The sequence below is a fragment of the Marmota marmota genome, unplaced genomic scaffold (genome assembly GCF_001458135.2).
Source record: "Marmota marmota marmota unplaced genomic scaffold, marMar, whole genome shotgun sequence".
In the NCBI taxonomy this organism is placed as follows: domain Eukaryota; kingdom Metazoa; phylum Chordata; class Mammalia; order Rodentia; family Sciuridae; genus Marmota; species Marmota marmota.
The window spans coordinates 50,919,715-50,940,205 of record NW_026000005.1 but is presented as its reverse complement, the minus strand read 5'-3'; the positions used below and the strand labels follow the sequence as shown (position 1 = coordinate 50,940,205).

Sequence of the window (20,491 nt, the reverse complement as noted above, 5' to 3'; positions counted from 1 at the left end):
AGCCTCCCTAAGGGGCTTTGCCCTCCCTAAACCTCCCTGCCATCTTGGTAGCAACCCATCTGGACCCCAGACTCCTGCCTTGCTCATGGCAAGCCACATGGTAATCCACCAGTCACCCATCCACCTGCCATTTCTAGATGGCCAGACGAGGACACGAGCCTCCCTACCTTTGGCTTCAGTAACTGTGTGGGGAAATGGCACTCTTGCCTCATTGAGTGGATGACCACTAGGGTCACAGGCCCCAGAGACCTGTGGTGGGAGGAAGCAGATGCTTGGGCTTGGCTGGAGCCCAAGAGGTCAGACTCCTAGGGGCAGAAGGCATGGTGGCTGCCCAGGCCTGGGGCAAAGGAGCCTGGGCAGCTCCTGGGCAGCTCCTGGGCAGCTGGTCAGGGCAGGCGCGGCCCTTGCAGCGGGTCTGAGTCTCCCCTTCCTAAGGCTCAAGCCTTGTCCCAGGTCTCCCCTCAGGCCTCTCCTCTCCCTCCCCCAGTGTTATTTAGAGCAAGAACAAAAGTGGAATCAGAATCCTGTTTTCTCCTTTTAGTTCTTAAACTACAAACTAAGCTCCACATCCCTCATTCCTGCTAACTCGGTGGCTGCATGTTAGGGTCCATACTTAACCAGGGTTTTGAAAACAGGCAGGTGGTTTTCTGGGCCTTATCTTTTCACTTACTCCTTTCATTGTGGTAAAAGCACACAGCATAAAATCTGCCATTTAACTGCTTTTCAGTGTACAGTACAGTAGCATTTGTTGCATGGACCACAGACCTCTGGGCTTTCTGATTTTGCAAGATAGTTCTATGTGCAGAGTAGCAGCTCCTTTGCCCCAGGCCTGGGCAGCCACCATGCCTTCTGCCCCTAGGAGTCTGACTACGTCTCAATACTCTTATGAGGGATCATGCAGTGTATGTATTTTGTGACTGATGGATTAGCACAATGTCCTCAAGTTTCTCCTGTGTTCTAGCCTATGACAGGATATCCCTAAGGCCGGGTGTGTCCATTGTGTGCTCATCGTACTCTGTCCATCTGTTGACGGGCAGTTAGGTCATTTCCACCTCTTGGATACTACAAATAACACCACGGTGGACACGCATGTGCAAGCTGCTCTTTGAGATTCAGTTCCTTTGGGTAATACTCATAAGTGGAAATGGCTGGACCATATTTTTAGTTTTTAAGGAACTTGCCAACATTTTGCATAGCAGCCTCACCATGTTGCATTCTTGCCAACTACGCCAGACTTCCGGCTTCTCCCCATCTCATGGAGATATATTTTATGTTTTCTTCTTTTGATGGTGGCCATCTTAATGGGAGTAATATCTCCATGTGGCTTTGATCTGCCTTTCCTGATGACTGATGTGTGGAACATCTTTTCATACACTTGTTATCTATCTGCAAGTCTTACCCATTTACAAACTCTAGTTGTTACTCCTGTTGTTTTGAGTTCTTTATATATTCTGGATATTAAGCCCTTAGTAGATATATGGCTTGCAGATATTTTCTCTCCTGCTCTAAATTGTGTTTTCAGTCTGTTGATTCTTTACTGGGCAGAAGATTTTCAGTTTGATATAGTCCCACTTTCCATTTTCTGCTTTGTTGAACTGCTTTTGGTATTATGTCCAAGAACTGGTTGCCAACCCAGTGTCATGAAGACACCCCCATGTGTCCTTCTAGGAGTAGTGTAGTCTCATTTGGGCCTTTCATCCATTTTGAGTTTACTTTTGTGTGTGGTGTGAGGCAAGAGTCCAGCTTCATTCTTGTGGGTGTGGACACTCACTCCTCACGGCCCTGTTGGTTGAAGAGACTGTCCCTTTCTCCTGCATCACCTTGGTGCTCCATCAAAGACCCTTTGACCCTTTGGGGGAGTTTCTGTTTCTGGGCTTCTATTCTGTTCCATTGGTCTTTATTCCAGTGTCATATTATTTAGATCCCTTGAGCTTTGTAGTATGTTTTGAAATCAGGAAGGGTGAAGTCTCCGTCTTTGCTTCTCTCTCATTATTGCATTGGCTATTTGGGATCCTTTGCAATTCCCATTTTAGTATTTTTTACTGTTTCTGAAAAGTTCCTTTGACATTTTGATAGGGATCATGCTGAGTCTGATTACCTTTGACTTTGCCTGGGGTTTTATGGACATTTCCACATCATTGTGACTGAACATGGGGATGCCATTTATTTATATGTTTTTAAATTTCTATCAGCACTGTTTTGTGGGTTTCAGGATACAATCTTTTGCCTCCTTGGTTAAATTGATTTCTATGTATTTTATTCCTTTTGATGCTGTCATTTTGTTTATTTTCTTTTTGTATATTTCGTTGTTAGTGTATAGAAATGCAAATGATTTCTGTGCATTGGCTTTATATTCAGCAACTTTGCTGCATTCTATTACTAATTCTAACAATCTCTCTCTCTCTCTCTATCTGTATGTGCACGTGTTTTTGCAATCTTTAGTGTTTTCTGTATATAAGGTCATGTCATCTGTGAACAGAGATAATTTTACTTCTTCCTTTCCAATTTGGATGAATTTAATTTTATTTTCTTGTCCAGAGCAGGACTTTTCATATTATGTTAATAGAAGTTGTGAGAAAGGGTATAATTGCCTCTTTCCTGATTTTAGAAAGACTCCAGCTTTTCACCATTGGGTATGATGCTAGCTGTGGGTTTTCCCTACATGGACTTTATCATGCTAATGCAATTTCCTTTTATTTTGTTGAGGGTTTTGTTAAATTATTAAAGGTTGCTCAATTTTGTCAAATGCATTTCTGCATTAATTGAGATGATCATGTGATTTACGCCCTTAATTCTATCAATGTGATGTATCACCTTGATTTTTATATGTTGAACCATCCTTGCATTCCTGGAGTACAGCTTACTTTGTTATGATATATAATCCTTCTAACACATCCTTGAATTTGGTTTGATAGTATTTGAGAATTTTTCATCAATATTCTTTTAGGGATGTGGGTCTGTAATTTTCTTTTCTTGTAGTATCTTTGCTTTATTTTGTTTTCAGGGTAATGCTGGCTTCATAAAATAAGTTTGGAAGTATTCACTCCTCTTTAATTTTTTTGGAGGAGTTTGAGAGGGTTGGTGTTAATATTTCTTTAAATGTTTGGTTGAATTCTCCAGTGAAGCCTTTTGCTCTTGGGCTTTTCTTTGTAGGAGGCTTTTGATAACTGATTCAAACTCCACCATAGTTATAAGTCAGTTCAGATTGTTTTTTTTTTTTTGAGAGAGAGAGAGAGAGAGAGAGAGAGAGAATTTTTTTTTAATATTTATTTTTTAGTTTTTGGCGGACACAACATCTTTGTTTGTATGTGGTGCTGAGAATCAAACCCGGGCCGCACGCATGCCAGGCGAGCCACATCCCCAGCCCCAGATTGTTAAACAAGTTTTTCATGATTCAGTTTGATGGAGAGTGTATTTCTGGAAATGATTTCATTTTTCTAGGTTACCCATCTTGTGGGTGCATTTCTGTCCTCACTTCTTCCAGTTACCATTGAGTCTTGCTCATCTTACAACTTCTCAACAGTGGGAATGCTGTGCCAGCCATTTCCCAGGCCTGATTTACTCTAATCCCTCAGCCTGCTCAGGAATAGTCACAGCATCTTCCAGATGGGGATGTGAAACAAGGATGCAGGCATTTGAGATTTGGGGATACCACAATTTTAAAAGTTGCAATTGAAAATCCAACAGGTATTTGAAAACCAGAGAGAAAGAATTCAGCATCAGCATTCACATTGATGCTGAGTGTCTTTGTATATTGTAATTCACTACAAGACCTTCTTTAAACCTTCATACTGTAACAATGAAATATAAATTGTGATGGTAACCAAATCTCCTTAGAGTAAATGCATTTCAGTTTCTTCAACCAAATGGAACTTCTTATGTAACTATGATCTACCTCATATCATTTGCAGTATCAGTGTGCCCAGTATGAGCAAAAAGTGCTCAGTAATGAGAGTTTTAATGGACGCATGATGCTGATGATGAGATTGGCTCTGGCCTCTCCCCTGGGACTCTTTGGAGAAACTATGGCCATCTTTAGATTCCAGCCCCCTGGCTTGGTCACTGGGAGGTGGTGAGCTCTGCCATCAAGGGACATGGGTCCACACTTGCAGTTAATGGAGTCCAAGAGAATCAGCATGGCCCAGGTGCAGTAGATGCCTGGGCGGATGGGGAGGACTTCAGTTGGTGCTTCACAGAAGCAAGAACTCAGAAAGACCACACTCAGTCATGAAGAGACCACTGCTCCCAAGCTGTGCACCTGGTTGCCTGGGATGTGAATAATTACTGTTGAAAAAGATGTTTTAAAGCACGTGTTTGGTCAATTCTGAGTTTAGTGAGTGTGGATTTCTTTATGTTGTTTCTTATTTCTCAGAGCTGCTGTGTGTTCAGTGTATTGTTTCCGGCAGGCTTGGGATCCAGGGCGTTCCAATCTCTGTTGCTATGGACCCCCTGCCTTTCCCCCTAGAACATTTCATGGATTGAGGTTCCATGGCATCTCCTTTTGGAAATGCTGAAAGAACCTGCCTTGGAAGAGAATGGTTCTTACTACTCTTCTGCATCAGGCATTTAGTAAGCAGGTGGCTGTATACTCCTCACAGGAGAGGTGTTAGCCTCGTTCCCGAGTTACAGATAAGATGGAAGATTAGAGCAATTAAGTGACCTTTCCAAGGAAGAGTGTGGTAGATCCAACGTCCAGATTTATCTGATTCCAGGCACCTGTCTTCCCCATACCACTGGGTCCTTTTCTGAATCCTAAAAACCAAAATGGAGGCTTTTAAACTAGATTGACAGCTGTCATGTAATCATGGAGTTGCCATGGAGAAAAAAAGAACCATTTTTTTTCTTATCTCCATCTCATTAATCTTCAGATGCCATTTACCAGGTGGCTAATTAGTTGTGTGACTTTGGTCATTTAGGCTCTGAACCCCAGTTCTTCACTGTAAGCACGGGGGTAGGCAGCTACATAGAAGGATCATGCAAAGATAATGAGGTCAATTAGGACAAGTTGGCATGTGGTAGCTGAGCGACTTTGATAACATTAAAAACAGTGGCTTGATGACATTCCAGACTGTGGGTGTTGCCAATGCCCTTCTCCCTCAGCACTGTCATCTCAACTCCTGACCAGAGAAGCCCTGACCAGTCTGGCAAGAAGAGTCTCTGTCATGCAGGCTGCAGGCAGGATCAACTACACAGCTTCTGGGACCAGTGCCCAGTGGGAAGGAGAGTCTCCTCTGAAAGTCCTTAAGAATTTCAAGACAGACACAGCCAAGTGTTAGGCCAGGTCCTGGGGCCTCTGAGCACAGGGTCCTGCTGTAGCTGAGCCTAGACAGGAGAAACCAGAGCTTTGAGCTGAGAGGAGGAGAAAAGACGTGCTGACCTGGCCGGGGCACTTCAGCCTTGGCAGAAAGAGCAGGGCAGCTCTCTGGAGGGGTCTGAGGAAGTCTCAGCCACCTGGATGTTCTCTGGATTGGGGAGAGGAGGGTGAGGGGACCGATGCGAGGCCTCGAGGTAGGCAGGGAAGATGTTGGCAGGGGGGTCTGATGACACGGCTCCCGAGGCCACATGATCCTGAACATGGCTGCCTGGGAGTCACAGAGCAGCCACCAGCTGGTGCGCGGTGTAGGAGACTGTGGCAAGCAGCTGGCCCTCGGGTCTGGCTCTGCAGCCTGGTTAATTGAACCTCCCTGGCTTGTTCCACTGTGAGGTTGCTCTTGGCATCCAGCGGGGCAAGTGTTGAATAGCCTCAGGGAGAGGGCAAGGTTTGAAATCATGCCGTGCCATGGTTGGCCTTGCTCATGCTCTGACTTGGTCAAAGCCCCTTCTCTCCATGAGCTGAAGCTTTCCTCAGTGACTCCTTTATACATGATTTATAAGCAGAAGCTGGCTGTCACACCCTGCCACCTTTCTGCGAGGACCTGTGCTCCTGACCAGGTAGGAGCCTTTTCTTCCCACCATTTGCTCAGGAATATGCTATTTCCAAATTGCTGCCTGCCTCGGTTTGGGAGGAAGAAGGCATACTTCTTTACACAGTCAAAATAATGTAATCACTAGGTTCAAAGACGCCCATTCACATGTTTAAATAAAACTGCTTTTCACAATGGGAATACATCTTGGTTCATTTGTTATTAATGAGTATAAAGAGGATGCTTTCAACTTGTGGTGAAACCACTGTCAGCGTCCATCAGAAAATGTGGCCGTGCTCCTCACACTCTGTAAGAACGTCCAGCCAGGAAGTCAGCAGCTCATTACAAGGGGATCCATGACCCGTCTGCAAAAGGTCTCCTGGGACAGAGCTCCATCTGGCCACCTCAACACGCACTGCCCTCTCTGCCTCCCTCCTCTCTTAAGGCTTCCAAGACAGAGACGCCAAAGCATCCAGCCGGGCTCTGGGTCCCTCCCTGTGTGTGTCTGCAGCTGTATGTTCCTGAGCCATGAGGTGCATGACTGTGTATCTGTTTTTGTCCATCCGTCCATCCAGCCATCTACTCACCTACCTACCTATTTATCATCTGTCTATTCTTTGCTGGTTTAAAAAAATGGATCAGATACAAAGCCCCCTGGGAGGTCTAAAAGGACATAAAAAGTACCATATTTTGAGGAATTTTTAAGCATGAGAATTAGAAAACCCAACCATTCTCTTCTGCCCTATTTTGTCTTTTAGGTTCAGACTTGGTGCTTAGACAAATCCACAATGAGGAAGCATCGGCATTTGCCCTTAGTGGCCATCCTTTGCCTCTTTCTCTCAGGTTTTTCCGTGACCTATGCCCAACAGCAACAAGCAGGTAAGGTGCAGAAGTGCCCTTCACTTTATAAAAAGGAGTATCCTGTTCGGATTTTAGATCTTAGCCATCACAAGCTCCATATAGAGCTTAGGCCTGTTTTTAGACCAGCCATTTGTTGTAGGAGGTGGATTCAGCTTACAGACCCCTTGGATGGTCTTCACCTTTTCCTAAAACTTGAGTTTGATACCGTGGAGGTGGCTTGAAAGAGGCCTGCTCTTCCTGAGCGTGAGTGGGGGTTGGCGTCTCAGAAGTTCCACCTCCAGGGGAGCTTCCCGTGAGCTTGCCCCTGGAGGGGACAGACACCGAGGGGGAAAGGCTGTCCCTGGGGGAGAGGTAGAGCCCTCTCGTTATCTCTGGGCACAGAGGGAATTTTCCTCTAGCATCATGGGATCTTTACACATCTGTTTCCTAGAGCCATTTTCTTATAAGGTCCATCCTAGAGATCCTATTCGGAGTTTGCTTTAGAGTTTTAGAAAAGTGAGAAAACCTTCTTGCATTGCCAGTTGTGAGGCACTGACTGGGTCCCTCTCCTTTGCCTGGAGAGCAGGCCTCTGACGGGGCCTCTCCCCCGGGGCCAGGCTGCTCTAGATGGGCAGGTGAGTGCCCCCTCCATGGAAGGGGAATGTGGGCTGGGGCCTCTGGTCAGCCCGAGGTAAGCAGAGTCCAGGAGCCTGCCTGGTGTGTGGGCCTGTCTCTGGGCCACTGACGGCCAGCTGCCCCAAGTCCCTACACTCGAGGAAGAACCAGATCCCCCTGTGAACAAGATCAGTGCCCTTCTGTGTCTGTGAAGCCCTTTACACAGTAACTAGTTAGAGAAGCTTTCTCCCTGCTCAGAAATCTGAGAAAAATGAGCCTTTTCCCTCTCTACATTTACACAGTTCTTTGCTACTTAAAAAAGATGTACTTGTTAATTTTTTTTTGCAAATTACCCACAACATTAGGGGTTAGTTCAGGTAAAACAGTGTAGTAGTCACATCACCTCCTTGTCAAGGCCCAATTTTATGCCCCAGACGGAGGAATGAGCCTATAAGGCCACAGCTGGTCACCCATGGTAAGAGGTCCCTTTGGTCTGGTCAAGAGGGTCTTGGGGGTCAAACTGTGGTGAAGCTCATGCTTGAGTTCAAAGACACCTAGGAGGTTTCTCCCACTCTGGAGCAAGCTGCTGGCCCTGAATGTGGTCACTCAGTGTGGAACTTGGGCTGTGACCGGGTACCACAGCTGTTGATTCCATGGGGCTGGGGCCCTGCTCCCCAGGTAAGTCCACCTGCCTGAATTGCATCAAGTGTGAGTCATTCAGTAACAGCATAGCACCAGCTGGACTGTTTAGGAAGTTTTGCACTGATAGGAAGTGATTAAATTGCTTGAACAGTAGAAAAATCTAAACCAATGTCTTTTTTTAAAGATGTCAAAAATGGTGCCGCTGCTGATATAATATTTCTAGTGGATTCCTCTTGGAGCATTGGAAAGGAACATTTCCAACTTGTTCGAGAGTTTCTATATGATGTTATAGAATCTTTAGCTGTGGGAGAGAATGATTTCCATTTTGCTCTGGTCCAGTTCAACGGAAACCCTCATACCGAGTTCCTGTTAAACACATACCGCACTAAACAAGAAGTGCTTTCCCATATTTCCAACATGTCTTATTCTGGGGGAAGCAATCAGACTGGAAAAGGATTAGAATACGTAATTCAAAACCACCTCTCTGAGGCTGCTGGAAGCCGGGCTGGTGACGGAGTCCCCCAGGTTATTGTAGTGGTGACCAATGGACACTCAGAGGACGGCCTTGTTCTACCCTCAGCGGAACTTAAGTCTGCTGATGTTAACGTGTTTGCAATTGGAGTTGAGGATGCAGATGAAGGAGCGTTAAAAGAAATAGCAAGTGAACCAGTCAATATGCATGTTTTCAACCTAGAGAACTTTACCTCACTTCATGACATAGTAGGAAACTTAGTGGCCTGTGTGCATTCATCCGTGCGTCCAGAAAGGGCTGGGGACACGGAAACCTTTAAAGACGTCACAGGTAATGGCAACATCGCCAAGCTGCTCCTGCCCTGCGTCCTTTGCAGCTGAGCTTGGCAACCGCTGGCCTTAAAGCAACGCCCTGGCTAAGAGTCGGTGGGGAGTAGGAGAGATGACTGTTCATGGGCTTAAAAACAAAGGTTTGTGTACCTTCTGGAGCCGCTTTCTCAAACACGGCACTTGGCCACATCCAGAGGAGGCCTTTGTTTCTGAAACAGCTGATATTTTAGCTAAAAGCCGATTTCCAATAGATCACAAAAGAGACCTCAGATTCCTTAGAAAAGCGTCTGGTGAATAGCACCCCCAAAACTGCTCTGGGCACAGAGACCTGTGTCCCCAGAGGCAGCTCCATGCCAGGAGGGGCATGAACAGAGAGGGAAAGAACGTCCACCTTCTGGTCCAGTGGAGAGCAGAGAGCTCCTCTGTTCTGCCCTTTTTCTGAATTCATTTCAGAGAATTGATAGAATCTGAGTGGGAAGAACCCTAGATGTGACTGAGTATGGATCTGTTTGGAAGAAATCGAGTCCTAAAGGGCAGGGGGCATGCTGGGGAAGTCCACCCGGGGCAGCCTCGGGCTCTGGCCCTGCCTGGAGGGCGTATGTGTCCACCATGCCATACCTGTGGCCAGGCCCAGAGAGGCTCTTTGGGTTCTAATGGCCCTCATCGGCCATCCTGGAAGAATCCATAGTGCATGGATATCACCTTGCTGTGCTATTCACAGTGATGTGGCAGAGCTAATTGCCATCAGGTTGTTGAGCCCATTAACTGTCCTTCTAGTGCTAAGTGCACTGAAGAAGGAATTTGATAAGTGAAATTCCAGAAGGTACCACAGCAGCCCTGATGAGTGCGTGGGACTAGGTGTCCGCAGTGGGGACAGCAGGGTGGAGGGACGCCCTGCGTTAGAGCAGAGTCCAGAATCCATGTGGCCCTTTGACAGCCGAGAGCTGAGCATTCTGGGTAGAGCAGATGGGGAGTTAGTGGGGGAAGGAGGGAGACATGCAGCCTCCACACGGAGGGCAGGGAAGAGGAGGGGGCTGTGTCCTAACATTCTGAAGTGGACAGTGAGTGCCAGCGGGGCCGGCGTGGATCACCCCCATGAAGGAGAGGGTGCAGAGGGTGGCCTTGGGCTTGGGTGCTGGGAGGGCTCAGGGGTGAGATGGGCCCACACGATGCTCAGGAAACAGCTGCGGACTTGAAGTGCGGCCGAGTTGCCGTCAGAATTGCGCATTAATTATCCATGCTAACGGGGTCCACACTGAGGTCCTCAGTGTGGACCCCGTTAGCATGGACCCCTCGGCGGGGTACCTGACTTGCTGCAGATGCCGCAGGCCCTCTCAGAATCAAAGGGGTTCCCAGATTTGGAGCTGGCAAAGAGGGCAAGGCAGAGAGGAGAGGAGAACACTCTCTGGGGGAGGCAGCGCAGGGATGGCTTGTGAGTTCCTGCAACAGCCGGCATGGCGTCCTGGAGAGCAGGAGCAGCCAGCAGGAGTGCGGAGAGCCACCTGTCAACAGGAGATGCCACCTGTAGAGAGGGGACTTCTGGGGCAGACAGTGGGACTGGTGGGGTTTCAGGTGATGCGCACAGTGTGGCCACACATGCAGAGACGCATAGACAAGCCCACTGGGGAGAGGAGGCTGAGAGACTGGGGCTCAGTGGGGTCACCCACATGGACTTCAGAGTCTCTGGAGATGACCTGAGAGCAGAGTGGACCCTGGTGGAGCCTGATGGATCCGCGGTCATTTAGGAAGATGGGGGAACTCTTGAGTGTGCCTCGCTACAGAGCGAGGGGAGCATTCTCGAATGAAGAAGGAATGAAGGGACAGTGGGGAGCAGGTAGGCACAGCACAGAGGAGGTGGCTGGAGGGAGGGAGACCAAGGGGCAGATTCCTGCTCAGCCTTGGAAAGTGGTCACCGCAGGAGGGCTGCAGAGACAGGGCCGGGGAGGTGACCAGGGGCAAAGTCAGTCTCCTGTCCACCAGGGTAGTGGAAGCAGCAGGAAAAAGAGAGATGAGGCTTTAAGGCACACATCATACCCCTGGGGGCCACGGAGGGACTTAGGGAAGGGCAGATGGAGCAGAAGGAACCTGGAGAAACGCAGCGCTCTCTTTACTGTGGTCAGAATCACCGGGCAGCTCTAGGGAAACATCCCAGGCATGGCTTTTCATAGCAGACTGGGAGAGGGATGGCTAGGTGAACAAGCAGGAGGGCTTGGGTGACCGGGGGCTTCAGAGCCAGCCAGCCCTCACCAACCCCGAGGTGTTTCTGAAGGCTCTTCTCAAACGGCCTTCCCTGTGGTCCCCAGATTTGGACTTGGTAGGGGTGGAAGAGGAACTCCCTTGCGGTGGGTCTGCTTCCCAGGAGAAGGGATAAGAGAGTTGGAAAGTGTTCCCTGCCTCCGCCCTGGTGGTGATACCAACAGTGGTCCTGCTAGGTGGCAGGAAAAGAAGGTGGTGTCCTCAAGACAACCCCAGGCGGAACATCGGATTCCAGGGGAATGGCAAGGGCACCTTGAACGACCTTCTCTGCCGCAGCAGTCAATATACACTCACCCATTGCGGTTAGGCGTACAGGGTCGCAGCAGCCATGTCAAGGGTAGGGAAGGGATCAATGGAGAAAGGGGCATTTTTTAAACTGATGCTTTGGCAAACTCACGAGAAGGAGTAGCTGAGTTTGGCGGCATGTGTAGCTGTTCTGTAGATGGGCAAAACTGAGGTCACCACAGCAGAGGCCGAGTGAGCCCCTAACACGGTGTGTTTCCACACAGAAGAGAAAACCTTTGTTTTTACGCCAAGCAAGCATCTCTGTCATCTAGTGTCTTAGCCCCTAGCAGCCCCGGTGGACTCTGGATCTGTTTATGTCGTCTTTTCTAATTAACTGCACTCTCCACGCCTCTGGCATCACGCCCACCGCATGCTCCACAGCAAAAAGTAAAATTAGAGACCTACAGAGTGGGACGTCTCCGCTTACCGCTCTGGTAAAAGGCCCGAGGAGGGCCTTCTAGGGCCTGCTAGCAAGCGAGGGCTTTTTCCTCATTTCTGGTCTATTTGGGAACTTTTCCTACTACAGCGTTCCTGATCATGAAATAAGAACATTTTATACGTGAAATGTTAATGGTTGCCACTTTCTAGGTGAATTCTACTCAGTTAATCGATCTTTAATGGTTGTGTTTTAAAAAATCCCTTCACCAACCTTTTTAGAGCCCGACTAAAACAAAAGCTGAAGGCAGCAGTGAGGATTTCAGCATAAATTTATTTTTTTCTGCAAAATATGAATATTTCAAAACATCACGAAACTGAGCTACAATTTCATGTTTGCTTTATAGGAAATAAAAATGTGGCTTTTTTCTTAGAAAGGGGAGCATCACATGAGCTAAGAGAGGCACTCTGCCTGCAACACAGTGCTCAGGAAAACTGTGTCTCCAGTTGGGCAGAAGGAGCCAGGGATTTTTCCTTGGAGATTGTGAAACTTTTCCAGAGAAAATGCCACAAGGGTGGGGATCCATGAGCCATAAAGACGAAAAACCAGACATGCTCGAATTTTCAAATTATCGATAGGTCTGACTTCTCCTGGAGTTACTGTTGGTTGTTGGTATACCTTACTCTCCGTAAGTGCCCAGGGCTCCTGGATCTGCCTAGGCTTTGGCTCTCCAGATAACAAAGCATGCTCTGTGTGTCCCATTACCATGTGTGTAAGAGTATGGGGTTTTATTCAGTGATGACAAATTATCCAACGTTTTTATGACCTGCTTTTGCAGATGTTCAGTCTCTTAGGAGAGAAATTTTCACTTACTTTCCCCCAGGGATCATTTCTCTTATTAAATTATTATGAATGGCAACCCAACTAAGTAATAAATGAAGAAGGAATAGTGTCATGCTGTGACTTAGGTGTCATTTTTTTTTTTATTTGCCATACTGAACACAGGTATCTTTCTTTCAAATGCCACCATTTGCTGTGTAAGTGGCAATTCTTTTGGTGTCCTGCAGGGCCATGGGTTTCAACCTGGAAACGTTGAGGAAGTTTGTGAGGTGATGTGCAGAGCATCTGCCTTTTGCAACCACCCAGCCATTTCTGTGGCCCGCTAGGTGGTTCATACTCCCTGGCTCTGCCCCTGCCCAGGGGCCTTCAGGAAGCTTATGCTCAAAGGCCCAGTCTTATTTGATGATTTTGTGCAACAATTATGGAAAGCACGAGATCTTTATACATAGCAAAACAGCGCTCCTCTCCTTATATCTTAGGAGTATTTCCAAGTTACCACAGTCACCTGTGCAGAGAATAAACTTGCAGGGTGCTATCAGGCCCTCGAGAATGTAGGGAAGAGGAGCAGTTCCAGGTTGAGCACTTCTGCTTTGGTATAGCCCATGGGCAAGCTTGGGTAGAGCATCGTTTCTTTAGAGCAGAACACTTCAGTTCTATGAGACAGGATTTGTATCCTTTTCCACAGTGAGGATAAAAACAATTCCACTGCACAAGGAAAAAAAAATTAAATGTACAGTGTTCATTGGCATTAAAATGATCAGAACAAATGGTCTTCTATATAATATTACAATTATATCCCTAATATAGCTTTCTAGAACTCCAGAATGTAAACATTTATGCACACATAAAGTCTCTTCCAAGTTATAGAAAACATTTGCTAGAACAATTTTGCTTTTCCTCTAGTTTAAAGCAGCCTGATTATATGTTTTAAATGAGATCTTGCAGTATTCAGCTCTGATTTGAAGGCGTATTGGTAGCCAGTTTTTGCTCAGTGCTTCTGTGTAACCCCCATTCTCCATAGCAGAATGGAAGGCTCATGGCCACCATGGTGGGGAGAGGAGGAGGTCTTGGTCAGTCCTTTTTACATCCTTTAAATGATTCCAGAGCTAATTCTGAGTAAGGGTTAGCAGATGCTTGTGGTCCTGCTAGAAATCAGTTTAGGATGTCATAAAAATAAGGTTGGATAATTATGTCATGACTGGTTTCATATCACTCTGCTTAACATTATTCTGCATTATATGACTGAATACAGAGGCAATGGAAAGAATAAATGAGTAAAAATCCAACCCAATTCCAGGTATGCATTTGAGTTTCATACAGATAAATGGCTTCAGGGCAAGAAAATCAAGCCCCCAATCTACCAGAGTATTTTAAAATTAAAACTCTAAAAGCAGTTTGAATTCTGACCCACAAGGTTGCAGGTGCTCCACCATTTTGGTTTTAAGGGAAGAATGACCAATAGTTATTCAAGGAATCACTTAACATTCGAGAAGGTTGATTCACAAAATTGTGAAACTGGGATTTTGTTTAAGGCTGTGGATTTGCATAAAAATCCTTATCCCTGGAGGAGGCAGGAGAAATAACCAAAAATGAGAAGTCAGCTTTGGATTTGGGACTCAACTCATTAATTTTCTCCTGCAGGGATGGCAATCACAATCCCATGCTATTACATTTCCCTCCAAATTTAGTAGAAATTTCCAGAATATATAAATGAGATCTCTTCCTCCAAAAAGTACATATGATGTTTTGAAATTTAATTACAAAGATGTCACAAATGAGAATTTGAGCCTGTTCTACACTACTAGTTCCAAGAAGTTGCCTCTTATCCATTCAGAATGCAGAACTCAATGAGAATTTCACGTTCCTTAATTGACATGTGGTTTGTTTGTCCATATTTCGTGTTTCTTATTGGTTTCCAAAGAAACATGTGAGAACACTGAATGATGCATGTGTCACTTGTTCTAACGCTTTCACGTTTTTTGCATTTCTTTCTTTTAAAGCACAAGACTCTGCTGACATTATTTTCCTTATTGATGGATCAAACAACACCGGAAGTGTCCATTTCGCAGTCATTCGAGACTTCCTTATAAATCTCCTTGAGAGACTCTCAATTGGACCCCAGCAGATCCGAGTGGGGGTGGTCCAGTATAGCGATGAGCCCAGAACCATGTTCTCCTTGGACACCTACTCCTCCAAGGCTCAGGTTCTGGACGCAGTGAAGGCCCTCGCGTTCGCGGGTGGGGAGCTGGCCAACATTGGCCAGGCCCTTGACTTCCTGGTGGAGAGCCACTTCACCAGGGCAGGGGGCAGCCGAGTGGAGGAAGGGGTCCCTCAGGTGCTGGTTCTCATAAGTGCCGGGCCCTCTAGTGACGAGATTGGTGACGGGGTGGTAGCACTGAAGCAGGCTAGCGTGTTCTCGTTCGGCCTCGGAGCCCAGGCCGCCTCCAGGGCAGAGCTGCAGCACATAGCTACCGATGACAACTTGGTGTTTACTGTCCCGGAATTCCGTAGCTTTGGGGATCTCCAGGAGCAATTACTGCCCTACATTGTTGGTGTGGCCCAAAGGCACATAGTGCTGCAACCGCCAACCATTGTCACACAAGGTACGTATGCTCTTCTGGCCCTCTGTGCGGGGTGGGAGGTGTTGTGTGTCGGTTTGATAGAAGTAAGGTGGGCACCAGTGACTCCCCGGAGGAGAGCAGTAAGTACCCACGTCCTGTCCTGCCCCGAGGAGCTGACTCCCGCAGGGAGGGTCACCACTGCTGCAGCGTTGGGGAAGCTGACCCTCCACAGTGAGTGGGGAGGTCTTCCTAGAGTGGGAGCCACGGCGAGGGTGCTTGGAGCTCATTGTGCTCTCTATTCTCCACCTGGTCATCCTGAAATTGGATCTGAGGTTTCACCGTACTCTGAGAAAGCTTCTCCAGGTAGAGGCATTGACCCCTAAGTCAGCGTTAGAAGTGTGTGCGTAGGCAGTCTTTTTCCACAAAGTGACAAAGGAGCACCATGTCCCGGAAGTCCTCCTGTACCAGGGCATTGAGAAGCGCACTTACGAAGGTAAGGGTCAGCACAGTGTCCATTCTGTGGAGTGTTTCTCAGACATTTTCCCCTGTGCTTATCAAGATTGTGATATGTACTCAAATGGAAGGCATTTGGCAAGACAGCCACCTGGAGTCATTTTAAACAAAATCCAAGTCATTTAAGAAATGTACATTCAGTCACCATGGGAGACACCTCAGAGGCGCAGATTTCCCTGCGTCAGCCCCTTTTTAGACATATCTACTTCATGACCTTGGCCAGGCCAACCGGATGCCATTCAGCAAACTGGGGCACGCTGGCCCCCAGTGCCTTCTAGAAACCCCCAGTCCCTTTCCAGCATCACCCACACACTGGGAGGCTCTTATAAGAAGAGTCTTTGGATAAAAGACCTGCCCTCATTTCCCTGTAGCGCCTCAGCAGAGGACAGGCTAAGGGAGAGTGGGTTTGGGTGGCTGTCCCAGTCAGTGACGGAGACGCTCCTGTGTGGGGCGACACGTCTCCACAGCTCTCGTTGGCTGACTAAGTGAAGGCACAGGTCTGAGGCTGCAAGATAACCGTTGTGATAAAACCCTGCTTACCTGTGTCGCCGGGGCACGAGGTGGATTTTCCTTGGGAAAGGAGTGGCTTCTGGGGCGCAGGAAGGAAAGGAGGCCAGGAGGGGAGGGCGTGCGGGTGGAAGCACCAGGCAGCGTGACCCTGCCACAGAGGAGCGTGGCCCCTTCCCAGGACCTCCCACGAGCCGCGTGCCTGGAGATGGAAGCCACTGGCTGGGGGAGAGCCGCGGCCTCACTGTGGGCACCCCAAGGGTGGGGTGAGTGCCAGGCAGTCGGGGATGACACATATCTGGGTTCAGAGGAGAAGCCTGAGAGGGAGGAGGCTTTGGGGTGGGCGTGGCTGCAGAAGGAAGGCCTGGGGACCAGCCGCCAATCACGACTGTACAGCTGGGTGACAGAGGGGCCTTGGGAGGCCTAGTCAGCCACCCGGGAGACACAGGGGTGTGGGTGACAGGTCAAGGAAGAGGTGTTGCGTGGGGAGGGAGACGCTGACAGTGATCCAGAGGACCAGGATTAGCCATTGGACGGTTCCCGGTGGAGGGCAGTGTCCTGGGAGGTATTCTGGAGGTGTAGGCAGGGTCCTGGGAGCAATGGCAGTGTGGTGTTGGGGCGGGAGGAGACCCAGTGAGGATGGGGTGGGCTGCTAGGAGGTGGAGACGGGGTGCTGGGGGCCGAGGGGCTCCCTCCCCTTCAGTGGTGGTTGAGGTGACATCTCACAAGGCAGTAGCAGAGGACTGAGCAGAGAGTAGGGTTGGAGATGACCCTCTGGGGAATGGGAAGTGTTGGAAGGTGCAGGCTGGCACCAGCTGCCTGTGTGCCTTCCGGGGCTCCAAGTGTGGAGTGCAAGCTTCCCTGTTGGGGGATTTTTCCAGGAGCGCCATCTTGCTTGGGTGATGCCTGGAGAAGAGAGGGGGGACAGGGTGGAGTCTTTCTCAGGGAGATGGGAAAATGTGGATCAGAGAGCCCGCAGAGATGGGCGCAGGGGAGAGGTGTGAGTTAGAAAGGGCTGGATGATAGGGTGAGCGTCAGAGATCTGAGAGCTCGTACGGTAGGAGACGTGTGCAGCATTGGTGGGCTGGAAGGACGAAGGCTGGGCAGAGTGTGGGTGTGTGAGATTGCAGAGGTGGTGTGATCTATGGTGACCACAGGCCAGCTGTGGCCCTAGAAGCAGTGCTGTGTGGACAGGAGGACACACTGTATTGGAAGTACTGAGGTATTCAGGTGACTGGTGTCTCCGAGTCACTGAGGATGTAAGGGTAGCACGGACAGGAAGGCAGCTGGAGAAAGGGTGGTCTGGTAGGATGCTTCAGGAGGGCTGTTGGACACAGTAACCTGGAAGAGTGAGGACACCCCAACTCCTGGGCTCTTGGGGTACAGGGGAGGAGGCCTCCTGGGGGTGTCGGGCTCAGTCTTGGAGATGAGGGCGAACAGTATCCAACAGCATAGCTGACTGATTAACAGGACCTTCAAGTGCACCTCCCTAGGAGGCAAGAGACCAGCAGAACCATGCAATAGAGAAAGGACGGCTCTGATGAGCTGGCATTTCAGGTCAGGCAGAAGGAGACACTGAGGCATCCATGACGTGGCTTCCAATGAGGCAGGCGTGAGAATCCATTGTATGATGGGGCTGAGGAAGTCCACGAACAGCCCTTTCATCTCACAGAAAAGCAAGCAAGCAGCCAACCTGGAGGAGCTACCTGATTCTGTGGGGTCTGGGGGCTAGTGGCAGAGCCATGAAACCCAGGCAGGAATGCAGCCGATCTTGGAGCCATTGGTATTTTTCTGTGTGGCTGGCTATGCAGAGGTCCAGGTGTTTGAGTTCCCAGGGCCTCAGACACAAGTCAAACCTAAGTGGCCTCTTGCTCAGGGGAGGGGACTTTTGGCACAGAATCAAGAGTCCCCGCGTGCATTTGAGTTCCCAAAGACAATTCCTAGCTCTCTGGGTTCCTTGTCTGCCACATCCGGACATCTGTCCTTCCCACAGGCCCGTTGGTGGGATGTATAGTGACACTGTGGAAGGAGGTGTTCAAATTTGTACCACACTTAAAATGAGGGTGAGACTTAACTCCCCCGTTCTGCATGTTGTGCCACTGCTGTTACTTATGAAGAATAACAGTAACTGGGGCCACTTGCTGCAGGTGAGCCACTTCCCAGCTGATGGCTGTCATGAATACTTGTCCATTTATCTGCTGTATGTGATATACATGATCAATGCATGTGACAATAGATGTGGGGCATCCTGTGTGGACGATGTACGCATGTGTGTGTCACCCACAGCACCCCCGATGGTACAAGGGCAGGAGAACTCCACTAGGTAGCTACCCATCCAGGTGTATCTGCAAAGATATTTCAAACCAGAATCAGGGGAGCAGCTCAGGGTACTAGCAAGTTCTAACCTGAAGGAAAAAAAGCAGGCCCCGAATGGCTGCTCATGACCAGGTCAGTGAGGAGAGGTGAAATGTTGTCCCGCACATGCTGTTATGCCTGAGGGCAGCTGGGTAACTGCATAAGACATTGGTGCCCCAAGTGTCCCCCTTTTGGGGCCAATGAGGTGTGGCTGCCCTAAAACCATTCCTTAACATGTGCCAACCGTTCTGACTCTAGCCACCACGGTCCTGGCATCCAGTCCACACACCCAGGAATGAGCTGTGTTTAACACACGCATTACCTTCATCCCAAACCTTTCCTCCGCTGGGTTTCACAAAATCCACCTCCCATACAAGCTGTCTGATGGAAGGAGTGACAGGGGCCCTTTTGCAAACACCCCCCATCAGGTCCCACAATTGCACCCTTACCCATCTTGGACACCCACCAGGCTCTGGCGTGGTCCCTGAGGTCTAATAGAGTTCTTTGTCAGTGGAGCAGGTTGCATTCATTCTGAAACAGCAGCTGGGCCAGAGTTCACAGGCAGGGGTCACGTTGAGGTGTTTTGATTTGTGGTTGGTCTTTGAGTTACCATCGTCTTAAGATGTCACTCCAGACCTCTGCAACCCAGGTCTCGTAAGTGAAAACTTCTGTGGCACTTGCTGGCATTGATATTGATTTCCCTTTTTAGGTTTTATGATGTCAAGTCATTTTTTTTTTTCCCTGAAAAAAGGAGTTCTGGAATAGAGAGCTAGAGAGATTGAAGATATTTATTTCCATAGAGCTTTCACACTTGGTTATGTGTGATTTTGAAATTGAGATTGTGATCCAGAGGGCTAGGGCTCTCTGAGCAGACGCAAGTTGTTTCTTCAAGCTCTGGCTTTATTCTGGCCAAATTAGATATTTGTGGCAGAAGAGAACTGACTGTCCTTTCAGTGACAGAATGCTAAGCAGGTGGTTACTGAACCTAAATTTGTTTTTGTGCAATTATTTTGTAAAGTGATTAGGAGTAGCAGGATGGGAGGGGAGCCAGCCTGCTACCCCGTAGGAAGCTAATGTAGCTAACGCGTGTGTGTTGACAAATTCCTCCTGAGGTGTTCCCTGACGTCACATTGGCCAGAGCCAATGGGGAGCGTCCTATGTAGGTGGAGGTGTTTGTAGAGAGTCGTTGTTAGGTGTGCTTGGTGAGGCTGTTCCACTCACCTCTCCATGTTGCTACCTACAGTCATCGAGGTCAACAAGAGGGACATAGTCTTCCTGTTGGATGGCTCTTCCAAGCTGGGCCTGGCCAACTTCAATGCCATCCGAGACTTCATTGCCAAGGTCCTCCAGAGGCTGGAAATCGGACAGGATCTCATCCAAGTGGCAGTGGCTCAGTATGCAGACACTGTGAGGCCCGAGTTTTACTTCAATAGCTACCCCACCAAAAGGGAAGTCGTTGCGGCTGTGAGGAGGATGAAGCCCCTGGACGGCCCAGCCCTGAACACGGGCTCTGCTCTGGACTTTGTTCGCAACAACCTGTTCATCAGCTCGGCCGGCTACCGGGCCACAGAGGGGGTTCCCAAGCTCCTGGTGCTGATCACAGGTGGTAAGTCCCTAGATGAGGTCAGCCAGCCCGCCCAGGAGCTGAAGAGGAGCAGCATCATGGCGTTCGCCATCGGGAACCAGGCTGCCGACCCAGCGGAGCTGGAAGAGATCGCCTTTGACTCCTCCCTGGTGTTCAAGCCCGCTGAGTTCCGGGTAACCTCTTTGCAGGGTGTGCTGCCAAGCCTGCTGGCGCCTCTGCGGACCCTCTCTGGAACCACTGAAGGTATGGTGGCCGCGCTCAGACGTGTCGCAGGGTAACTGCAGGCAGAGCCCTTGAGAGAAAGGCGTTGTTGGTGTTTAGCTGAGAGACGCTTGTTCAATGGTGAAAACAACTGTAGCAAATGAGATTTATTTAGACTTCCTTTTCCCCTGGGTTGAGGACGGTAGGGTTT

General features: G+C 48.8%; 1 protein-coding gene across 1 annotated transcript in view; it reads left to right on the top strand.

The window, feature by feature from the left end:
• The window catches only part of Col6a3 (collagen type VI alpha 3 chain), a 79,525-nt gene that overhangs the window by 9,897 nt on the left and 49,137 nt on the right, over window positions 1-20,491 (top strand). Inside the window, 4 exon segments of the mRNA XM_015481622.2 lie at window positions 6,662-6,782; window positions 8,185-8,802; window positions 14,559-15,161; window positions 19,738-20,322. Coding sequence (XP_015337108.1) covers window positions 6,692-6,782; window positions 8,185-8,802; window positions 14,559-15,161; window positions 19,738-20,322 — 1,897 coding nt within the window. The 5' untranslated portion in view covers window positions 6,662-6,691.